Source organism: Anser cygnoides, chromosome 19 (assembly GCF_040182565.1).
Source record: "Anser cygnoides isolate HZ-2024a breed goose chromosome 19, Taihu_goose_T2T_genome, whole genome shotgun sequence".
In the NCBI taxonomy this organism is placed as follows: Eukaryota; Metazoa; Chordata; class Aves; order Anseriformes; family Anatidae; genus Anser; species Anser cygnoides.
Window position 1 is genome coordinate 12,760,990 of NC_089891.1, and position 16,036 is coordinate 12,777,025.

Consider the following 16,036-nt stretch of genomic DNA (forward strand, 5'->3'; position numbering starts at 1 on the left):
TCCAGCAGATCAGACAGAATGTCAACGAATTCATCAAGAAAGGAGAGGAAGAATTTCATAGTCTCCTGGACTTACTGGAGAGCAAGCCTGCTGTTGCTTGTTAAAATTGTGTGTGGGACAGGGAGGAGATGTGGGGAAATGTACTTACAGACCTTGGTGTTGTAAAATTGCATTTCTTAAATGTTTGAGTGGTTTCAAATTTTTTTCAAAATTCCAGCAGAGCCAGGGCTGTGCGTCTGTCCTGGAGGCAGCACGCTCCAGCTGCCAGCAGCAGACTCCCTCGTTTAACACCCCCCTGCTCAGGGTTGGAGTGGGTTTTGAGCATTGCTCACGCTCCAGACACCCGCTGTGCCTACAGTTGGGGTAAACCTGCGACTCCCTGCGGGGCTGTGTCTGCCGCTGGGAGTGGGAGCAGGGCCTGCAGCTGTCCGGGCAGCAGGTTACAGCAGTTTGCAAGGGTGTGGTTTTATCTCTTAAAAACACATTGGCAGTGCGATAGGTCAGGCTGCTTGAGGGCTTCATTGCTTTGTGGAGATCTCCATAGCACATCTGGGGCACGAATGGCTGGGACCCCTACCACTTGTGTGACCAGTTTGCCCCGGCTCTGTGCCCATACTAACAACTTTTTAGCATTTCGTGTGTCACCGGTGCCAGGGGAGCGGCTAGTCCACAGGAGTGACCTCAGGGGGACACCCCCGAGGCACAGTCATCCCTGCTAACCAGGAAGGCTCGTTAGCTCGCGTTCAGTTGTCTCTATCTCTCCTGGGCAGCCACCCCCCCCCTTCCTTGCTTTCTGTGCTGCCAGCACCCACACGCTCCCCCTGACCACTGCGGCGCAGCCCCTGAAAGGCTCCGTGCCTCTGAGGAGCCCCATGACAGCTGCTCACCCTGCTGGCAGTGGGGGCGGAGGTCTCTGGCCCCAGCGAGCCCCCACCTGGGGCACTGGTGGGGCTGAACTCTCCTGCTCCCCACTCCCAGGGCTTGGTGCTCCAGCACGATGGCATGGTGGGCACTGGCCGCCTGTCCCCATGCGGAAGCTCTGAGCTCTCAGGTTTGAGTTTCGTTTCTGGAGAAACGAAAGTGGAAGCAAGAGTCCTGCCCCTCCCTTGCACAGCTCTTCCCTGTCCCACTCCAGCAGTGCAGTACGTTTAGAAAAGCCACTGCGCCAGCAGCAGGGTGAGAAGCACCAGGTTCAAGCAAACGCTGGTGGGATTGCTCAGGCTGGGACTGGGTAGGAGTGCTTGCACCAAGAGCTGGTGGCAGTGCAGGGAACTGGGCATCTTCGTTAAGACAGCGTACCCGGCACTGAGTTCTGTGGCTCAAGAGCTTGACAGCAGCACAGACTCCAAGGATTCTTTGCTTCTGCCAGGTAAGTGCTGTTGCTTGTAAGTAAGCAAGCCGTCTGTTTCCCCTGCAGACAGGCCCCTCGGGAGCAGGAAACCGTCCCCAGACCCTCCCAGGGAAGCCCTCCTGGGCTTGCAGCCCACTGGCAAGTTTCCCCTTGCAGCTGAAGGTGGAGGAATGCCTAGGCAGCCTCCCCAGAGTGAAACTGCTCGCTTGGCCTGAGGCTGCAGCAGCTCTGCTGATCGCTTGCTCTCGGGGAAGGTGCCCTCAGGTGTCTGCTCCGGCTGCTGCCTCTGGCTGGGAGCCGCCCCGGGACCCCCAGCCACGCACCGCATGGCGCTGCCCAAGCAAGCGGCCGGCACCCCGGCTCCTGCCCGGTGCATCGTGCCCCAGGGACACAGGTGCAGGAGCTGGCCAGCCTCAGAGGGGTGACCCGGCTTCCTGCCCTTCCGGCACAGCAGGGTTCTGCTGGCTGTTTTCCTAGAGCCCTGCGGACCAGCACACAACCGCTGCAGTACCAGGCTACGTGTCCCCGATGGACTTCCTGCACCAAAACCAGGTGTGTGAGCACTGCCCCTTCTCTCCAGGAGGCAAGGAGAGACATTCTCCCGTGTAGTATCTTGGCCAGAAGGCCAAGTGGTGCCGTCTTCAGATGCTGAGGGACATCCCAAGCCCATGCGGTGCCCTGCTCAGTGGCCATGGCATGTGGGATGCTGGGGAGCAGCCTGGTGCGTGGCATTGCCACTGGCGCACCCAGCCTCTGCGGTGCTGGGCTTGGCTTCACGTGCCATTGGGTGTGCAGAGGGGCTGGGACCCCGCGTGGGTCCTGCAGTGCACACCAGTCCCCGGGGCAGGCAGCAAGTACGCGCGGTGCGGCCACCAGCCCGTGGCAAGCTCTGGTCCCGCACCTGCCCGCACCTCAGAGCCACGCTCCTCGCAGCGCCGCACCACCAAGCCTCCTCTTCCTCCCGCAGGGCCCTGGCCGTGCTCCAGCGCAGGACGCTCGGAGGTAAGGCTGAGCCTCCCCTCCCCTCTCCCCCGCTTGCCAGCAGCCACCCCCAGCCCGGCCGTGCCCCAGGGGGACGAGCGCTCGCCCCGCAGCCTGGAGCACCCCCGGCACTGCTGCCACTCGCTCCTCTGTGCTCCAGCAGGATGTTGGCGGAGCGAGAGGAGCGTCGTAAAAGCCAATTACAGATGAGCGGGAATCTCTTCATCAAGCAGTTCTTGGTTTTGCTGCATCAGACGCAGCCGGCTGAAGACATCAAAAAGCAATACATAGAAAAGGTCAGCACTGCCACCGCTGTCCTCCCCACCCATCCGTGGCCAGCCTCTGCGCTGCTGCAGGTCCCAGCCAGGGCGGGGGCAGCGCTGTTGGCAAAACCACTGCGGCAGCCGGCACCCAAGGGGGGGGAGCTGCCCCGTGCTGGGGCCTGCCGCCAAACGTCTGCGGGGAAAGGGGCAGGAGCCCCAGGCCAGAGGCACTGCTCCCGGTTTGAGCAGGGAGCTGGTGCCCAGAGTGGAGAAGCTGTTTGGAGCACGGGCAAGCAGGAAGGGGCAGCAGGGGAGGCGGGGGGCTGGGGGCAGCGAGCGGCCACAGCCGGGCAGGCCGGCGCGGGGGCTCTGCAGCTGCGTTCCAGGCACAGCTCAGTGCCGGGGTCTCCGCTCGCCAACAGGTGCTGCACGCAGTGTTCTTCTTCGGAAGGGTGCACAAGAGGGTGGTGGAACCCACTGACTTCCTAGGGCCCGCCGTTTGCCAGACTCTGCAGGCGAAGTTCCCCAGACCGTTCCAACAGTACGGCACCCACCTCCCCGGCCTGACGCCCTACTCCATCCTGCTGCAGTTCGTGAGTATCCCCACGCGTGCACGGCTCTGGAGGTGGCTCCCTTGGGGCTGGGCGTTCAGTCCCACGGCTGGGACAGGACGGACGGTGTGACAAACCCAGCACGGCCGCGGGGAGGCCCAGGGAACGCACCCTCCCAGCAGCAGCAGGACGGGCAGGGCAAGGGCTCTGCCGCTGAGAGAGGAACTCCTCCGGGCGGTGACGTTTACATGTGTTTGTGCAGCTGCTGCCCCAAACCCTGCACACTGACCTTGGCTGGCCACTCACTGGCTTTGTTGGGCACTGATTTGTCTAATTAGTGGCTGGGTCATTTCCCCCAAAACAGCAGCCTTACACACCTCCACCAGCATTTAGCCTTTACGACAATCTCTTTTCCAGTGGTACCAATCCTGCTCCAAAGGCAGGCTGCCACTAGACAGCACTTCAGCAGACAAGCAGACACGCTCTCTCATGCCCAAAGCCAACCCAACATCCTTACTGTTTCTCTAAATGTCCCCCATTTTGTTAAGTCAGAACCTTTCTTGTAGAAGTTTCTCTCTCAAACTCTCCAAGTCACCATGAGCTGTACTGACCAGCTGGTGCTGAACGGACTCAGGGGAACGGAGGACAATTTCTGAGTTTGTCTTTCAACCCCACGCTCATCCCCTTCTCTTGCAGAGTATCATTTCCTGGGGAATGAAAGAGACGGGGAGGGGTCTGTACCAAGAGCTGTGTCTATTCCCAGGGCTCTGAAGTAGCAGGCTGCAGCACCCAAGAGCAAATGGAGTCTTTCTTGCGTGACTTTAACAAAACTCTGCAAGAAAAATTGGAGCGAGAAGCCAACATGAAGCCCAGTGAGTTCGTCTTCAGAGCTGCAATTGTTGCCTTCAGCATCTACAGAGACCCCGAGGATGGAGCAGCCCCTCCTCCCTTTTATGGAGCGTCCCTGTCCTGCAGCGGGCTGCTGGAGAAGAAGATCATGATTGACGTCCTGTGCATAAAGACGTGGCACAAGGCGGTGGCGTTCGCAGTGCACCACGCGGAGGACGATCTGGCCATCGTCTTCCCTGATGGGGTAGAGTGCCGGGCCTTCTACTACAGTCACGGAGCCTTCACGGAAAAGCAGCCCTGCATGAAATGCAGGGAGATGTTCCACGTCGACTTCCAGCCACCCGCAGACAGCACCAAGGAAGATTGCCCGTGGCCATACGGTAACTGTGCCGAGAACGAGACCCTGAGCAAGCTGCTGCAGGGCATCCCGGGGCTGCAGGAGAAGGTTGTCTCGACACACACTCCCCCCCAGCCAAACACCTACCAGGCCATTGAACAAGAATTTACAGGCATCATAGAAAACAGGTTTAGAAATCACCTTGACCAGTTGCTTCACGAAAATCATTTTTCTTCTTACCTTCCTCTGCAATTCTTTTGAACCCAGGTGAGTGCTGGAGAGGTAGCCACAGGCCGGTGCTTGCTGCAGCTCACGAGATACCCCTGACTGCAGCACCCTTGCAGCTCCGCCTGCCCCCACCCATGAACTCCCGCAGACCCCCACCTTTGCACAGGCTTCCCCAGGCCACCTCGCTGCGCTCTGTCTGGTGCAAGGCACGTGGGGCCACAGCGGTCAGGAGCGCTGCAGGCCTGCAGCCCCAGCCCAGGCTCCCAGCCCCACTGACCCAAGCACTACAACTGCTCTTGCAGACGGTACCAGCACAGCCCCAGCAGGAGGGCAGGAAAGCCTTCTCACCCTGCCTTTATGTTGCTTCCAAAACCAGGCTACGTGCTCACAGCAGCAGAGTCTGGACAGGGCACAGAAGAGGCAAAAGCGCAGCCTCTGAACGGCACGAGGCAGCCCAGCTCCATGTCTGCAAACTGCGCAGCGATGGGGTATCCGTTTGTTCCTTGCTAGGCTCAGCAGCACAGGGCTCTGCTTTTAATCTGTGTAAATAAAGATGCGTATGTGATTTTCAATTACGTACCCGATGATTTGCAACAGAGACTATTCATTTGAGAAGCCCCCTCCTTTCACCTTTGTGTAGATCCAGACTGTTCGGCTCTCAGGCACAGGAGCTGCATCTTCCTCGTGACACAAGCGGCCAGCAGGGCCTGCGCACGCGGCACGCCCTCGGCCGGGCTTTGCTCACAGGGGCTCGAAGCCAGGAGCAGGCAGGAGGAAGGGGCAGCTTGCCCTGGCGTCCAAAAGAAGAGCAGGCCTCGAGGCAGCCCCGCAGAAGTGCTGCGGGGCTCCAGGCAGGAGAGCTCAGAGGCAGAGCTCTGCTGCAGACGTGGCTAAGGCCGGCTTGCTGCAGGAGCACAGCCTGAGACTCCTGCTCAGCCCCTCCCTGAGAGGCCAGGGTTTCCACCCAGCACAGGGCAGTCCGGACAAGGAGGTGGAAGTTTCACAGTTTTACTGCAAAGTCCTAAAGAGCTGCCCCCCGCCACCAGCCCGTGGCGCTGCCCAAGCCCCGCGCGGGGCAGGACAGGGCAGGGCAGCTCAGCTGGGGTCCCTGAAGGTGTCCTTCAGCCACTGCAGGACGTCGGCCAGCCCGGTGCCGTCGCGCGCGCTGGCCTCCAGAATCGTGATGGGCTGCGTAGCGCAGGAGACGATGTCTTGCATGCGGAACAGCGCCTTCATCTCCACCAGCGACATGTAGCAGGGCAGGTCGCTGCATCCAGAGCGGGCACCGTGTTAGCCACCACCCTCCGGTCCTGCCCCCCCAGCACCCCGCAGAGCCGGCCCGAAGGCTGCGGCACGGCACCGCTGCCACCCCGCGGAGCCGGGCGGCTTCCCGGGGCATCGCCCTTCGGGAGAGCCACGGGAGCTCCTCGCCCCTCCCCAGCGCCCCTCGTTACATCTTGTTGAAGAGGACCAGCACGGGCACGGCGGCGAGCTGCTCGGCGGACAGCAGGGCCAGCAGCTGGACGCAGGACGAGGACACCTGCGTGGGGTTGGCGGCGTCGATCACGAACTGCAGAGGGAAGGGGAGGCTCCGTGGGGGCGTCCCGGGGCGCCCCTCGCGGGGCTGGGTCGGGGTCGGGGCCGGGAGCCCCGGGCACTGCCGCGCCCCTCGGGCCGGGGCTCACCAGCACGGCGCCGCACTCCCCGTAGTAGCTGGGCCAGATGGGGCCCATGCAGCCGCCCAGCTCCCGCACCGTCACCTTCGGCGGCAGCGGCAGCTCCGTCAGGTTGGTGCCCACCTGCGGGAACGGGACGCGGCGGGGTCGGGCCGGGACCGCACCCGAACGGAGCCGGGACCCGGCGCGGCCCGCCCCGACCTACCGTGGGCAGCGTGGCCGGGGGCTCGCCCAGCTCCTTGGCCCCGTCCCGGGAGCTCAGCTGTGCCGGAGCGTTAAGGACGGGCACGGAGGGGCGGGGAGGGCGCGCCACCGGACCGGCACCCCCCGGGACCCCCCGGTACCGCCACCGGACCGGCGCCCCCCGGGACCCCCCGGTACCGCCACCGGACCGGGACCCCCCGGGACCCCCCGGTACCGCCACCGGACCGGCGCCCCCGGTATCCTCCCCCCGCCCCGCGCGGATATGGCGGAGCCGCTTCCCCAGCAGGCTCTTGCCGACGCCCGCGGCGCCCAGCAGCAGCAGGCAGCCGCCCCCGCGCCGCCCCGCCGCCGCCATCGCCGCTCCGCCCCGCCGGAAGCGGCTCCGCCCGCCCCGCCGGAAGGCGGAAGAAGCGGAAGGCGGAAGCGGAAGCGGCGGGCTGGCGGCGGGGCGGGGCGGGCCGGACCGGACCGGCGGCGGGGGGCGCGATGGGGCGCGGCGGCGGCACCTTCGAGCGGCTCCTGGGTAGGGCCCGGGCGGCCCCGCGGGGCTCGGCCCCGGTGACCGCGGCGGGCCCGGGCCGCGGCCGGCGGCGGCGGGGAGGGGCGCGGCGGGGGCCGGAGGGACCGGGGGGGCCGGGCCGGGCCGACCCCGGGTTTGTCGGGGCGGCGGCCGCCACCGGCCCGCTCGCCGGCCGCGGGGCGCTCGGGGCTGACGGGCGCCGCTCCGTTGCAGACAAGGCGACGAGCCAGCTGCTGCTGGAGACGGACTGGGAATCCATCCTGCAGATCTGCGACATGATCCGCCAGGGAGACACGCAGTGAGTGCCCCCGGGCGCGGGGCTGGCGGGCGCGTACGGCGAAGCCGAGGGGCCTCGCGGGCTCGCCCCGCAGCAGGGGGTCTCTCGCCGTCCCGGTTCAGAAAAGCGCTAGAAGGCGGCGCGCCCTGACGCTGTGCGGTGCTCTTCCTGGCCTCAGTAGCTGCGGGCTGCAGCTGGCCTGAAATCCGTAGAGAAGCTCAAGCTTGAGCCTCCTCGTTCCGGTTTGCGCTGGGGGAGTTGGGCATACTGCGAGCTGACCGTACCTTTTGTTAGTGGGGGGTTAGCGGGTTATCGGGGCAGCTGGAGTATCCTTGCAGATTTTGTCCTTACCCAGGAACGTGTACTCTCTTCATCCAGAGCAAAATATGCAGTCAACGCTATCAAGAAGAAAGTCAACGACAAGAATCCCCACGTGGCGCTCTATGCACTTGAGGTAACTTCAGCCCGAACCTCCAGCCCTGTAGGGGCCCGTTTCACAGGCCAAAACTCCACATCTTTTCCAAGCCTGCCTTCTGGGCTGCAGCCTGCGCAGCGTTCCCTCTGCCCTGCCCAGCAGCATCAGGGCGTGACGTGGAGTTGCCTCCCGCCTCTAGCGCAGAGGCTTCGTGACTGGTTGACAGACTGTGATGTTTCGTTCTTGAATTCAACCTCAGAGCTAGAAACAGGCCAAGCCAGAACTCAAGATGCTTTCTGCGGGGGTCTGTTTGCTTGCCTCTGTGCGTTTAAATAGTAGAGGTACAAAGGCCACCATGAAGCTGAGGTATAGCTTATGCTTTAGCCTTGTGGTGTGTTTCTCTGGCTTGACTGACGCTTCCTTTACTTTAATCATTATTCAAATAGTGCCCCCTCCTTAGCTTACCTGCTGCAATAACCTGTAACGGTTGCTGAAACACCGCTCTTTTGCTCTTCTGTTTAGTCTCTGTAGGCCACAGAGAAGGAAGAAAGTGGCAGGCTAATGCTGTCCTTTGCCCTCGCAGGTCATGGAGTCTGTAGTTAAAAACTGTGGCCAAACAGTCCATGATGAAGTAGCTAATAAACAGACTATGGAGGAGCTGAAGGAAATACTCAAGGTAAACTTAACTTGTTTTACTTCAGTTTTTGAATGAGGTTGTAAGGCAACGAAAGGAGAAAATGTACGTGTTCTCTGTTTCATTCCCCGTGTATAAGGAACAGAGACTTGGAAATGACTCTCAGAGAGGAGCAACCTGTATTGCTTAATATGAAGAGATGAGTGTAGAGAGCTGAAGAGTGTCTGCTGGGGAGAGAAGATGTCATGAGAGCAAAGATAATGTTTGGCTATACCATGAAGTGGGGAAGGAATATGCTGTAAAGGCATAGACTGTTTCATGATAGGTGATCATGGGTGCAGAGCTTTGCTTGGCCAGAGACCACAAAAACAAACAACTGTCAGAGAGTTTCACCAAGGATCTGAGCAGCAGTAGGTGAATACCATTCCTGTAGTCCAGTGTAAGACACGCAAGAAGGTGAGTAGCGAGGGGAAACTGACAGAAGCTTCCTCTTTACTATGACAATTTCATTGGCCTGTGGAACTGGCCTGAGGAGCTTTTCAGGTTGCAGACCTGTATCACTTGTCAGTTTGGTACAACGTGGTGCCTGCAGGAGCTCCTCATGTCCTAGTGTCTTGTTCATGTCCTAGGACTTGAGAATTCCACAAGTGAAGGGTAAATAAGAACTCGAGTCTTCAGTTTCCAGTCCTGAGAACAGTAATTCACAGACAAGAGGTTGTTACAGTAGTGCTGTTACTTCCTTATAGTCCCTGTCTTCTGCCAAAAATAGACAAGTAGATGACCCAGATATTTGTGGAGTGAGCTGTGCTGGTCCTGCCACCTCACGCACTGTAGCAGGGTGTCTCCTCCGTGAACTTCCTGTTAGGGGCTGACTCAGTCTTCGGACGGTCTCTCCTGATGCAATGGGAATGCTGCTGCAATGTGCAGGGCAGGTGTTGTAGTACAGCCACTCTGGGCACTGAGGGGATCAGATAGGATCAGATCAAGAGATTTTGTGATTCTCCAGTCCTTGTCTGCCTCAGCAGTTTCATAACTGTCGCAGACCCGTTGTCATCGTACACTCGGAAATTTGCTGCCTGTGAATGCCTCGTGCTGTTTAAAACGGTGTTAGTTCTGATGAGGCTCAGGGCTGTGCCATTTGTGGAATGCGGGCTTTTGCCAAATCTCCTAGAAGTTTGGAGCTCCAGGAATTGTCACTAGGTCACACTGTGTGCTGCGCTCTCGGATGGAACGGGAGCTTGACAATCTCTGCTTCCCGGTGGACTTCTGGAGCAACCGGTCATGTGAGGCGGCGATGACTCGGTCCGCTGACGGCAGGGCTGCTCCTGGAGCTGGGATAGGAATGGGCTTGCCAAGTTTCCTCTGGCTTCCTGAACTGTGATACAGCCGTCCCTCGCCTCCAAAGGGCAGGCTTCCCAGCTGTCCCGATTGCATCATATCTCGAGGTAGTTCTGGGTATTCCCGCACGGGAGTCTCTGAGCTGGAGCTGCTGGCAGCTGGGTACCAGCAGCCTCCAGGCACCTTCCGGCTGCGTCTGTGGTGCCCGGTCAGAACTGGGGTGAGACGATGGTGCTGTCCCGGGCAGCTGTCGCTCTTGCAGTCTGTGGAGTGCGGATGAGCAGCTCTTGGGAGGAGGTAAACAAGAATGCTGGCAGGCCAGTGCTCGTGCCTGCCCTGGGGAGTAACCGTGTGAGTCTCCGTGGACGTGTTCCAAAAGCATCGTGACTGCACACCTTCTCAAGCTGATCTGTGCTGCTCTGAAGGACAGCCTCCTGTTTGTGCTGGAGCAGGGAAGCGGGGAAGCTGAAGGAGGATGTAGTCCTTGCTGTAGATTGTCCTGCTTGCAGTTTTCTGACAGCTCTTACCTTGCACGAGTATTCTAAAGTCTCTCTCCCTATGAATGGTATTTCTGGCTCCTCTTTGGGGGATTTGTAATGTCCTATGGGCTTCAGGGTCTTTTTCTCAGACTTTTTTTTTTTCATGCAGAGGCAAGTGGAAGCAAGTGTGCGCAGTAAGATCCTGAACCTTATCCAGGCCTGGGCTCATGCCTTCCGCAACGAGCCTAAGTACAAGGTGGTGCAGGACACCTATCAGATAATGAAGGTTGAAGGTGAGGAAACCGGGGGCAAAGGTGGGTGGACAGTTGGCCAAGTGGCTCTGCTTTGGAGGAGCCTTGCAGGAGGAAAAAATGGGTTTTGGGTCCCTGCTAGGTACTAGTGAAATCTGGATTTACAACGCTGAGCTTTTTCTCAGCATATTTTTGAGCAGTTCTTAGCTCTTTCGGAGCAGTGAGCACTGTGCAGGCAATGCCGCCTGGCCTCCTGCAGGAGGCAGATTGCTGTTGCTCTTATCAAAATAACGTAACGGTCAGGGTAGAAATGCTGAGCTGTTTTTGGTGTGTATGGCTGGGACCTGCAGCACTAGGCTGAGTCTTGGCACCACGGCCTCCCTGTGCAGAAGCCTTTCACAGGGGAATGCTGTCCCTTCTCCCACAGGTCATGTGTTCCCGGAGTTCAAAGAGAGCGATGCCATGTTCGCTGCGGAAAGGGTGAGTGAGCTCTGCCGGCGGGGAGGGAGCTGGTGCTGTGGGACAGGCCTTGCTGTTGTATCCCTCGGGCTACTAAACCTTCAGTTCTTGCTTTCCTCCATTTCGCTCACAATAGAGACCTTGCTGTGTGCATTGCTTGCTTGCTCCCTGCTGTCATAACGGGCAGTTCTGGGTTGGTGTGCAGCGGCTTAGCCTAAAATTACCAGAGGGAGGGGAGAATTGGCCAGGACGGGACATTAGTCTCACCTTGCTAAGCACCCCCCCAGAGTGGCCCTGCTTGGTGGCCTTCCAGCAGCATGGTCATCTGAACATGGTAGCAGAGTGGTGCTGCAGAAATTGCCGTACAGATGTGTTCATAGAAACTCTTGCTGACTGGGAAAGCATCACAGTCCAGTAAGGTGAGAGGTGATCACTTGCGAGGACGAATGTTTGCTGTTGAGCTGCAAATGCTTCCTGCCCAGTCACGACAGTCTGGGTTAGCCACAGGAGCTCCTGAAAGGCTCTGTGAAGACGCCGTCCTTGAGGCCTCGCTCCTTGCCTTACACAAGTTTCCTTAACCCCGCCAGGCTCCAGACTGGGTAGATGCTGAAGAGTGTCACAGATGCCGAGTGCAGTTTGGGGTTGTGACACGGAAGGTGGGTGCTGCCCCTGCCCTTCTGGGTTCCCCGGTCCTGTGCAGGACTCCCTGAGCCCGTGTGGAAGTGCGTCTGGGTGACTGCTCCCCAGCCACTGCCAGGGAAGTGCCAGGGCCGTTTGAGGGACATCGTCTAATGGTGAAGAAGCATCTTGCTACCACACTGATGTCTCCCATTCTTTGCAGCATCATTGCAGGGCCTGTGGGCAGATTTTCTGTGGCAAATGCTCCTCCAAGTATTCCACCATCCCCAAGTTTGGGATTGAGAAGGAAGTGAGAGTCTGTGAGCCCTGTTACGAGCATCTCAACAAGTCAGTACCCTTTGTGGCATGTTTCCTTGTTTGCAACTGCTGGGACTGTGAGGGGAGAAACTTGGCATGGAGCCACCTCTCTGAAGATTAGCATAAGGGTTTCACGAGTTGTGTAGGCTGGCTGGGTTCTGTTCCTTCCTGGGAATGGGCTTTAAAGTTGTAGTGTTGTGCAGAGCTGGGGCTCCACTGCTGAGGAAAGAGCGCTGCGCTGACACCTCTTTCTGACTGCAGGAAAGCTGAGGGTAAAGCTGCTGCAACCTCCGAACTGCCCCCCGAGTACCTGACCAGCCCTCTCTCTCAGCAGTCCCAGGTGAGTGGCTGCCCTCCGGGTGACCTAGTGATGCTGGCCTGCTCGTTGGTCCCTTTAGTGACTGCCTCCTCATCTTTCTGCTTGCAGCTGCCCCCGAAGCGTGATGAGACAGCTCTGCAAGAGGAGGAAGAGCTCCAGCTAGCCATTGCCTTGTCTCAGTCAGAGGCCGAGGAGAAGGAGAGGATGGTTTGTGCACTGCTTGGCATCTGGGACTGTTTTTTTGCCACGCAGCCTGCGTGGATTGTACAGAGCACGAGACTGGGTCTGCCAACTGTACCTAGCCACCACGAGATGCCGCACCCACCCACTGTGCCCAGCTTGTTGCTGACCGGTTGATTCAGAGGAGTCTGGACAGTCCCTGAGTTGATTTCTTTTCTCCTTTGCAGAGGCAGAAGACAACCTACTCCATGTACCCGAAGGCTGAGCCCACACCCGTCACATCGTCAGCGCCGCCGGCGGGCACGCTCTATTCCCCACCTGTGGTACGTTCACAGGGGCTCCTGAGCATGAAGCGGCCGGGCACAGGCCAGTTCCCCAGCCCAGCTCTGCCCTGCTTGGGTCAGATTGGCTCCCTGTTCTGAGAAAATCTTTGCCCCCTGCAATCCCTTGTTTTTTCACAGTGCTAGTGTGCTTTTTGGCCAGAAGGTCTGTGCTCAGCTGGCACTTAGGTGCCTCTGTTGCTGGCATGAGGCTCAAGCTGCTGCTTCCAGCAGCTGCAGTCTGTGTCTGGCTGAAGGAGGTGGCTGCCCCCCTCTCAGTGCTGGTGCTCAGCCCCGGTGGCTGTGCCAGGGCCAGGTCTGGACAAGACAGCTGTGTGGGAGCTGCAGTTTTCTTGTTTCTCTAAACTGGATTCCCTGTTCGTTTCTTCACAGAGTTCCTCTGCTCCCCTGGCTGAGGACATTGACCCTGAGGTAAGGACGCAGCACTGTGGCACAGGGTTGCTCCTGGCGTGGCTGCGGTGCTCATCGTCCCTCTCTTCCTGGCAGCTGGCTCGGTACCTGAACCGCAACTACTGGGAGAAGAAACAAGAGGAGGTTCGCAAGAGCCCGACCCCATCGGCCCCTCTGTCCCTCACAGAGCCAGCCGCTCAGCCGGGGGAAGCGCCCCCCGCCCCGCTCGGTGTCGTCGAGGTAAGAGGCGGCCTGGGGCTGTCCTGCAGCTTGGGATGGGTGAGCGGCGCCTGACGTGCCCACACAGCCCCCGCGTGCAGCTCTGCGGGGCTGCTGCTGGCTCTTGGCTCGGGTGAGCGGAGGCTGACCGGCCGTCCTGCCCTCCCAGCAGCAGTACCAGAACGGCGAGTCGGAGGAGAACCACGAGCAGTTCCTGAAGGCACTGCAGAACGCGGTCACCACGTTTGTCAACCGCATGAAGAGCAACCACATGCGAGGCCGCAGCATCACCAACGACTCTGCTGTGCTGTCCCTCTTCCAGTCCATCAACAACATGCACCCCCAGCTGCTGGAGCTGCTCAACCAGCTGGATGAGCGCAGGCGTACGTGGGGGCGGCCCTGCTGCGGGCTGGGGGTCCTGGGGAGGGGCGGGCGCCTGCCAGGGCGTCCCCCAGAGCCAGCGTTTGGCATTCCCGTGGCGCAGCCTGTCTGGAGAGAAGCCAGAGCAGCGTGCAGGGACAGTCCGAGTGCTCTGCCTCGAGAGGGTCCCTGAGGCTGCCTCTCCCCCCGCAGTGTATTACGAAGGCCTGCAGGACAAACTGGCCCAGATCCGGGACGCGCGTGGGGCCCTGAACGCGCTGCGGGAGGAGCATCGGGAGAAGCTGCGGCGCGCAGCAGAGGAGGCAGAGCGCCAGCGCCAGATCCAGCTGGCCCAGAAGCTGGAGATCATGAGACAGAAGAAGCAGGTGAGGCGGGGAGCACCTCCAGGGATCCAGGGCCACGTCAGCCAGCAGGCCTGCCTGTGCTCCTGCTGGCACCGCAGGCCAGCCCGGGTTTGGCGAGGAGAGCTGTCCTGGCAGGAGGGGATGCTGCCACATCCTGGCTCCTGGCTATCGCAGCGCTGTTGCCACAGGAGTACCTGGAGATGCAGCGTCAGTTGGCCATCCAGCGCCTGCAGGAGCAGGAGAAGGAGAGGCAGATGCGCCTGGAGCAGCAGAAGCAGACCATCCAGATGAGAGCCCAGATGCCAGCCTTCTCGCTGCCTTACGCCCAAGTAAGGCTGCTGGGTCACAGACCTTAGGCCGCGTCCCCCGGGACCTGGCAGAAAAGCTTGCTTCTCTTCCCTCACCAGCTCCAGGCCATGCCAGCAGCCAGCGGGGTGATCTACCAGCCCTCTGGGCCCACCAGCTTCCCCGGCACCTTCAGCCCAGCGGGCTCTGTGGAGGGCTCTCCCATGCACACCGTGTACATGAACCAGGCAGCGCAGGGGGGCACGGGGGCGTACACAGCAATGCCCGTCACAGGGACAGGTACGCGAGCGAGCTGGATCCAGCGTGGGCGGAGGCCAAATGCAAGGCAGTTGCTTCAGTCTCTGCTCTCTCCGCTCCAGATCCCAACATGGTGAACGCCTACATGTACCAGGCGGGGGCCGGCAGTGGGCAGGCAGCTCAGCAGGGCCAGGCGGTGCCCACCACGACCCCAGCGTACTCGTCCTACCAACCCACTCCAACGCAGGGCTACCAGGCAAGTGAAGGCAGCCACTGCAGAGCAGCTTGTGGCCAGTGGGGCAGGGCTGGGGAGTTCTGCGGGGCTGATGCAGGCGATCTGACTTCAGGGGTGGGTTCTCGAGTGGGAGGGAGAAGCTCTTGGGTCCCATACCTGGAACCGCTGCTTCCCCTCTGGGAAAAGGCCCAGAGCAGACCCGGTTCTGGACTCCCCACTGTGCAGAGGGAAAGCATGCCCTGGTTCCAGGGGAGAGCCCTGCTGGTCCTGGAGCTGCTGGGTACTTTGAGGTGTGAGCCAAAGCTGCCTGCACCACCTCTCACCAGCAGCCTTTCCTCCCCAGAATGCAGCATCGCAGTCACAGAGCATCCCTGCTATCTCGCAGGCCCCCCAGTCAGGCGCGATGGGCGGCTACATGGGCAGCCAGTCAGTCTCCATGGGCTACCAGCCCTATGGCATGCAGGTGAGCACCCGTGGGCCGGGGAGGGGCAAGGCCCTGGCTGCTGTGGGGTGGGCTACAGCCAGCGGAGCCTTCCTGGGCCTGCGCTGCTGGGGGCAGGGAAGGGGAAGGCCTGGGGAGGGATCAGCAGGCTGGTGCGTGGACAGGGCTGAGGGAGGCTGCCTGCTTCGGGCCGTCTCCCCGCTGTGGCGCTGGGTGCTGTGAGTCCAGGAGCCGCTCTGACCTCCCTCCCCTCCCCGCAGGGCCTCATGTCAGCCCTGCCGGGGCAGGACGCGGCGCTGAGCAGCCTGCCCCCGCAGCAGCCGTACCTGCCAGGGCAGCAGCCCCTCTACCAGCAGGTGAGTGCCGCCGGCCGCGGGGCGCTGGGGGCTCGGGGCGCGTTCCCTGACGGCGCTGCCTCCTCTCCGCAGGTGCCGCCCGCCGGAGGGGGCCCCCCCCAGCAGCAGCAGCCGCAGCCAGCGGCGGCCCCGGTGCAGCAGCCCCCGGGCAGCGGCGAGGCGCAGCTCATCTCCTTCGACTGACCGGGGCCGCCCCGGCCCTGTAACACTACGGCTCTGCACAGCCGCCCCGGGCCGCGGCTCCCCCCGCCCGTCCCCCAGCCCCCCCCCGCCCGCCGGGCCCCGCAGGAGGGCGCCCCCCCCCCCCCCCCCCCCCCCCCCCCCCCCCCCCCCCCCCCCGGCCCCGCCGCCTCCCCCCGCCCCGGGCCCCCCCCAGCTCCGTGCGGGCCGGGGGCGGCCCCGGTCCCGCTGCACCCCCCGGGCCCGGCCTACCCCGGGGCAGGCGAGCGGCGCTGCCCGGCGCCGGGCTCTCCCTTCCCCCCCCCATCCTCTCCTCCCCCCCCGGTTCCCGCGCTCGGTCCCCGCCGGAGGCGACGG

The 16,036-nt window shown here is 61.4% G+C and overlaps 3 protein-coding genes across 13 annotated transcripts; 2 read left to right on the top strand and 1 right to left on the bottom strand.

The window, feature by feature from the left end:
- Window positions 1-991: 991 nt before the first annotated feature.
- On the top strand, window positions 992-5,154 carry LOC106046794 (uncharacterized). Of its 7 annotated transcripts, none has more exons than XM_048050286.2 (6): window positions 992-1,369; window positions 1,803-1,903; window positions 2,319-2,353; window positions 2,496-2,628; window positions 3,018-3,188; window positions 3,910-5,154. In XM_048050286.2, the coding sequence occupies exons 2-6, from the start codon at window positions 1,880-1,882 to the stop codon at window positions 4,591-4,593; spliced, it is 1,047 nt and encodes a 348-aa protein (XP_047906243.2). In that variant the 5' UTR covers window positions 992-1,369; window positions 1,803-1,879; the 3' UTR covers window positions 4,594-5,154. The 7 variants fall into 7 exon arrangements, with proteins under 7 accessions (XP_047906243.2, XP_047906244.2, XP_047906240.2 ...); XM_048050287.2 differs by having other exon boundaries at window positions 1,829-1,903; XM_048050283.2 differs by having other exon boundaries at window positions 993-1,369; window positions 2,493-2,628.
- Window positions 5,155-5,552: 398 nt separating this feature from the next.
- Window positions 5,553-6,795, bottom strand: ARL16 (ADP ribosylation factor like GTPase 16). The gene is made up of 5 exons (XM_066980371.1): window positions 6,693-6,795; window positions 6,442-6,587; window positions 6,246-6,359; window positions 6,015-6,130; window positions 5,553-5,827 (listed from the first exon to the last, which is right to left on the bottom strand). The coding sequence occupies exons 1-5, from the start codon at window positions 6,793-6,795 to the stop codon at window positions 5,656-5,658; spliced, it is 651 nt and encodes a 216-aa protein (XP_066836472.1). The 3' UTR covers window positions 5,553-5,655.
- A 20-nt stretch (window positions 6,796-6,815) lies between these two features.
- HGS (hepatocyte growth factor-regulated tyrosine kinase substrate) lies at window positions 6,816-15,784 on the top strand. Of its 5 annotated transcripts, none has more exons than XM_066980364.1 (21): window positions 6,816-6,963; window positions 7,174-7,258; window positions 7,616-7,691; window positions 8,236-8,328; window positions 10,273-10,396; window positions 10,782-10,834; window positions 11,401-11,469; window positions 11,655-11,779; window positions 12,011-12,089; window positions 12,177-12,275; window positions 12,476-12,571; window positions 12,962-13,000; window positions 13,076-13,219; window positions 13,368-13,581; window positions 13,772-13,944; window positions 14,112-14,252; window positions 14,331-14,508; window positions 14,589-14,722; window positions 15,087-15,164; window positions 15,404-15,499; window positions 15,572-15,784. In XM_066980364.1, the coding sequence occupies exons 1-21, from the start codon at window positions 6,927-6,929 to the stop codon at window positions 15,680-15,682; spliced, it is 2,244 nt and encodes a 747-aa protein (XP_066836465.1). In that variant the 5' UTR covers window positions 6,816-6,926; the 3' UTR covers window positions 15,683-15,784. The 5 variants fall into 5 exon arrangements, with proteins under 5 accessions (XP_066836465.1, XP_066836464.1, XP_066836463.1 ...); XM_066980363.1 differs by having other exon boundaries at window positions 13,371-13,581; window positions 15,045-15,164; XM_066980362.1 differs by having other exon boundaries at window positions 15,045-15,164; window positions 15,572-15,783.
- The last annotated feature ends 252 nt before the right edge of the window (window positions 15,785-16,036 follow it).

Coding starts and splice junctions, on each gene's coding strand:
- LOC106046794 (XM_048050283.2), top strand. CDS start 1,880: ATGGACTTCCTGCACCAAAACCAG. Junction 1,904..2,318: donor ACTTCCTGCACCAAAACCAG/GTGTGTGAGCAC, acceptor TTCCTCCCGCAG/GGCCCTGGCCGTGCTCCAGC. Junction 2,629..3,017: donor AAAAGCAATACATAGAAAAG/GTCAGCACTGCC, acceptor GCTCGCCAACAG/GTGCTGCACGCAGTGTTCTT.
- ARL16 (XM_066980371.1), bottom strand. CDS start 6,795: ATGGCGGCGGCGGGGCGGCGCGGGGGCGGCTGCCTGCTGCTGCTGGGC. Junction 6,588..6,692: donor GCTCCGCCATATCCGCGCGG/GGCGGGGGGAGG, acceptor GGGCGCCGGTCC/GGTGGCGGTACCGGGGGGTC. Junction 6,360..6,441: donor CCCCGGCCACGCTGCCCACG/GTAGGTCGGGGC, acceptor CCGTTCCCGCAG/GTGGGCACCAACCTGACGGA.
- HGS (XM_066980361.1), top strand. CDS start 6,927: ATGGGGCGCGGCGGCGGCACCTTCGAGCGGCTCCTGG. Junction 7,692..8,235: donor TGGCGCTCTATGCACTTGAG/GTAACTTCAGCC, acceptor TTGCCCTCGCAG/GTCATGGAGTCTGTAGTTAA. Junction 13,582..13,771: donor CCAGCTGGATGAGCGCAGGC/GTACGTGGGGGC, acceptor CTCCCCCCGCAG/TGTATTACGAAGGCCTGCAG.